Source organism: Sinocyclocheilus rhinocerous, unplaced genomic scaffold (assembly GCF_001515625.1).
Source record: "Sinocyclocheilus rhinocerous isolate Xijiao unplaced genomic scaffold, SAMN03320098_v1.1 scaffold1719, whole genome shotgun sequence".
Taxonomy (NCBI): Eukaryota; Metazoa; Chordata; class Actinopteri; order Cypriniformes; family Cyprinidae; genus Sinocyclocheilus; species Sinocyclocheilus rhinocerous.
Genome location: NW_015664048.1, coordinates 164,665 through 169,222, shown reverse-complemented (window position 1 = coordinate 169,222; position 4,558 = coordinate 164,665). Strand labels below are relative to the sequence as shown.

Here is a 4,558-nt window from a genome sequence, read left to right as displayed (position 1 = left end):
CTCACTCACTCACTCACTCACTCACCTTCTCACACACACACACACACACTCACTCACTCACTCACTCACACACAGACACACAGACACACACACCTGATAGCTAAAGTGAAAGACAATCCAAACCTACAGAGATTGATTAATTGATTTAATGACTTAAGGAACCTAAAACCATAAAAATAGTTAATTGAAATAAAATAAACTGAAATAAAATATAAATATAAAAAACATATTTTATTTCAGCTAGTTGCCAAAGCAACATTTCTCATTTTCATTTAGTTTAAGTTGAAGTACTAAAATAACTAAAACTAAAGAAATTAATAAATACTATATAGATTTAAAAAAAAACATATAAAAATGGCAGAAACACAAACCAGAAATACATAACCTTAAAGTAAATTGTGAAAGTGAAAAAAATAAGTGTAAACTGAAATAAAATGAAATATAAAAATGATAATGAAAATGAAAGAAGTCACCTTGCCTAGCTGAAATAGGTTTAAGGACTAAAATAACTAAAACTATATAAATAAAAATGAAAAACTATATAGATATTTAAAAAACTAATAAAATGACTAAAATACAAAACAGAATTACTAAAGCTTTAAGTAAATTAAAGTTAAAAAATAAACTTAATAAATATAAAACAAACTAAATGAAAATGAAAAATGTTGCCTTGCCATCCAACAGAAGTAAAATAATTACTAAACTAAATAAATAAAACTAAATACTATATAGACATTTACAAAAATAAAAATGACAAAAACACAAAAATTAAGTAAACTTTAAGTAAATATTAAAGTGAAAACAGAATAAAATGTAAACAATATGCATAAAAATAACATGTATATTAATATATATCCATATGAACAATCTTATAATATATATCCATATGAACACAGATTTTATTTAGCAAGCGGTCAGTTTAAGTTAAACATGCAATCAAAATAGACTCTATTTACATTCTTAATGCATATTCCTGCTCTTATTATGCACTTTTCATTGGTGCTTGCTTGTTAATTTATCTGTATTTCTAAAAGATATTGAGAATTATCTCATTCCTTTATCTGTTGAGTGAAACTCTGTTATAAATGCTATATTCTACGCATAGTAAATGTGATAACTCAAGTTACAGTGAAATATATGTAAGTGTCACACAAAACCGTACCAGATATAGTCCAGAATATGAACTTACCTTCTGACTTACTCAAACAAGTCATCTAACAATGCATTAACATTGTGTGAGCGTGTTTGTGTAGCACAAGTCATTGTTTTGACTGGATGTTTTAGAATTGAAGAGAATTGTGGGTAGATTAGTTGTAAAAATAATGATGATGGAAGGACTTCTGGGGAAAGTAGTTCACAAATGTTTAATTATAGGTTCAGAGCATTTTGTAAGAGGTTAAATTTTTTTTATGTTCTACAGTCTATAAAGTTACTTTTTGTAGTGGCAGAAAATTCAATTCATTGTGTTGTCAATTGTTGTGTTTGTGTACTGTAAATTGTAGGTTGTGTAGTCATTGCACTGCTGTGGGCATTGTTTGCTATTGTAGTTGTTGTATATGTAGTCTTCCAGGTGTGCACTGGTACTTTGTGAGTAGTGCAGTCTGATTTTGTGCACTGGTGCATTGTGGGTAATGTAGTTTTCTCTCTGTGGAGTCTGTGCAGTGCACTGTCAGCGGTTCCTCATGTCGCGGGTCGGCGAGGACTGGATCTTCCTCATCTTGCTGGGACTCGTCATGGCTCTGGTCAGCTTTGTTATGGATTTCTGCATCGCCCTTCTCCTACAAGGTGAGTGTGTGTGTGTGTGTGTGTGTGTGTGTAAGAGGTAAAGATGTCAGATGGAATTGTTGTATGATTTTTGGCTGCATATGGTTTTTGAGTTGTTATATGGTTCTTTTGGAGGTTCTTTAGGTCAGTGTTTTGGTTTCAGAGTTCCCTAAAGAACCAAGACAGATGGTTTTCTAAAGAACTGATTAAAGATGGTTTTAGTTACTCCATAAAAGCAGTCAAATTAAACACCTATATCAGAGGTATAAGTACCTTAGGATAGTTATGTGGTACAGTTAGTTTTATTTTGGCAAATTTGCAACATAATTGCTGTTAAAAATGATTGATTGCATTTTTTGCGATTTGATTTCTAAGCCAAAAATCAAACATTTTGTTCTTTAATACTTACTTTTACCTCAATAAATTTGTTTTAATTGTAACTGTGGCTGAAGATGGACAAACTTGATGATCAGTCTGCTCAGTATTGAGAAAACTGTGATTAAACAAGTTGCTTTACAATGCTTGTGAATCAAAGTTATTTTTAATAAAAATAAAATATTTTTTTATTCTGCAGTTACATTTTGTAGTGGCATAAAAGTGTAATTATGGCGTTTTGTCATTGTGCACATTGATGTTTCCTTTCTGATCTGTCCAGATTTTTTATTTTTTTTGTATAGTCAGAATATTTTTAAACCTCAAACTAAGATCAGTACTAGGTTTGAAAAAACTTTGAACATTTCTAAGTTTGGAAAAAAAAGTTTGAACATTTCTAAGTTTGGAAAAAACTTTGAACATTTCTATTTTTGAAAAAAAAAAAAAAAACTTGAATATTCCTAAGTTTGGAAAAAGCTTTGACTTGAACAGTTATAAATTTGGAAAAAACTTTTAATATTTTTGTTTAAAAAAAACTTAACATTTCTAAGTTTGAAAAAAAAGTTTGAACATTTCTAAGTTTGGAAAAACTGAACATTTCTATTTTAGAAAAAAAAAATCAACATTTCTATTTTTGGAAAAAAAACTGAACATTTCTATTTTGGAAAAAAAAGTTTGAATATTTCTGTTTTTGAAAAAAACGTTGAATATTTCTAAGTTTTGGTAAAAAAAAACTTAGATTTGAACAGTTCTAAATTTGGAAAAAACTTTTAACATTTCTGTTTAAAAAAACTTAACATTTCTAAGTTTGAAAAAAAAACTGAACTTTTCTAAGATGTTCAAAGTTTTTCAAACTTAGAAATAAATGTTCAATGTTCTTGAAACTTAGAAATGTTCAAAGTTAGAATATTGGAAAAAAAATGTTTAGACAAGCAGTTTTTGTGCTTTAAAGGTACTTTTAATAAGAAAGTCTTATTGTCTTTTAAATTTATCAGTCAATTTCAGAAGCATAGAAATAAATGTATTTAAGTACAATTTAAATATGCTAACTTGTACTTCTACTAAGGTATGTTTTTGTCTAGATTCTTTGTAATTTATCTAAGTTAAATGTTATAGTTCATATGCCCTGTAATTGTCCTGTGTGTTGTTCTCTCTACAGCACAGAAGTGGATGTACGGTGGTTTGGACAGTAACGTAATCCTGCAGTATTTAGCTTGGGTCACTTATCCTGTGGTTCTCATCAGTTTCTCTGCAGGCTTCACACACATAGTAGCGCCTCAGGCAGCGGGTGAGACACGCTAACATTCACACGCTCATGAAAGATTTCTGCTCTTCTTCATAACTCAGCAGTGCACTCCTGCATTTATCTCTCGTTCAGGGTCTGGTATTCCTGAAATGAAGACGATTCTCAGAGGAGTGGTGCTGAAGGAATATCTCACGTTAAAAACGTTTGTGGCCAAAGTCGTCGGACTGACCTGCGCACTGGGCAGTGGTTTGCCTCTGGGCAAGGAGGTGAACACACTCAGAATATGTTTTTAGTTTTGAGATCTAATTGACCTGCTTTCCTTTCCTCCATCAAAACTCTTTCACATGAGTCAATGTTGTGTTGGGTGTCATGCACTCATTATTTCTGAGGGGGCTCGTCATGCTTGTCATGTGACACACAGCAGCCACGATAGCACTTATAACTTATATGTGACCTTGGACCACAAAACCAGTCATAAGGGTCAGATTTATACATCTGAAAGCTGAATAGATAATATTTCCATTGATGTATGGTTTGTTAGGATAGGACAATATTTGGCCGAGATACAACTATTTGAAAATCTGGAATCTGAGGGTGCAAAAAATCTAAATATTGAGAAAATCATCTTTAAAGTTGTTCAAATGAAGTTCTTAGCAATGCATATTACTATTCAAAAATTAAGTTTTGATATATTTACGGTAGGAAATTTACAAAATGTCTTCATGGAACATGATCTTTACTTAATATCCTAATGATTTTTGGCATAAAAGAAAAATGGATCATTTTGACCCATATGGTTGTATATTGTTAATATATAACATGTATTGTTGGCTATTGCTACAAATATACCCCAGCGACTTAAGACTGCTTTTGTGCTCCAGGGTCATATATAGGCTTATGTTTGATCTATTTTTCCTTTTTATTCGAAATATTCCAAAATGTGTTAACTATATCATAAAATATCTCGATTCTCAAATATGTGTAAGTAAATGCATTTTGCACCTTTATAGATTATGTTAGTTAATGGGCGATGGGCAAAGTCGCCTAATTTTAGTCTAATATATAAACTACGCATAAAAACCGTCTTTTTACTTAAGTACCAGATATGGGTGTCATGCCATAATATATTTTTAATACGACTGACTTTGTATTTAATGTGAATTTTATAAAAACATT

The 4,558-nt window shown here is 30.7% G+C and overlaps 1 protein-coding gene across 1 annotated transcript in view; it reads left to right on the top strand.

Annotated features, from left to right (window-relative positions):
* The window catches only part of LOC107729598 (chloride channel protein 2-like), a 69,227-nt gene that overhangs the window by 27,048 nt on the left and 37,621 nt on the right, over window positions 1-4,558 (top strand). The window contains exons 3-5 of the mRNA XM_016540179.1: window positions 1,654-1,785; window positions 3,296-3,424; window positions 3,515-3,648. Coding sequence (XP_016395665.1) covers window positions 1,654-1,785; window positions 3,296-3,424; window positions 3,515-3,648 — 395 coding nt within the window. The remainder of the gene's footprint in view (window positions 1-1,653; window positions 1,786-3,295; window positions 3,425-3,514; window positions 3,649-4,558) is intronic.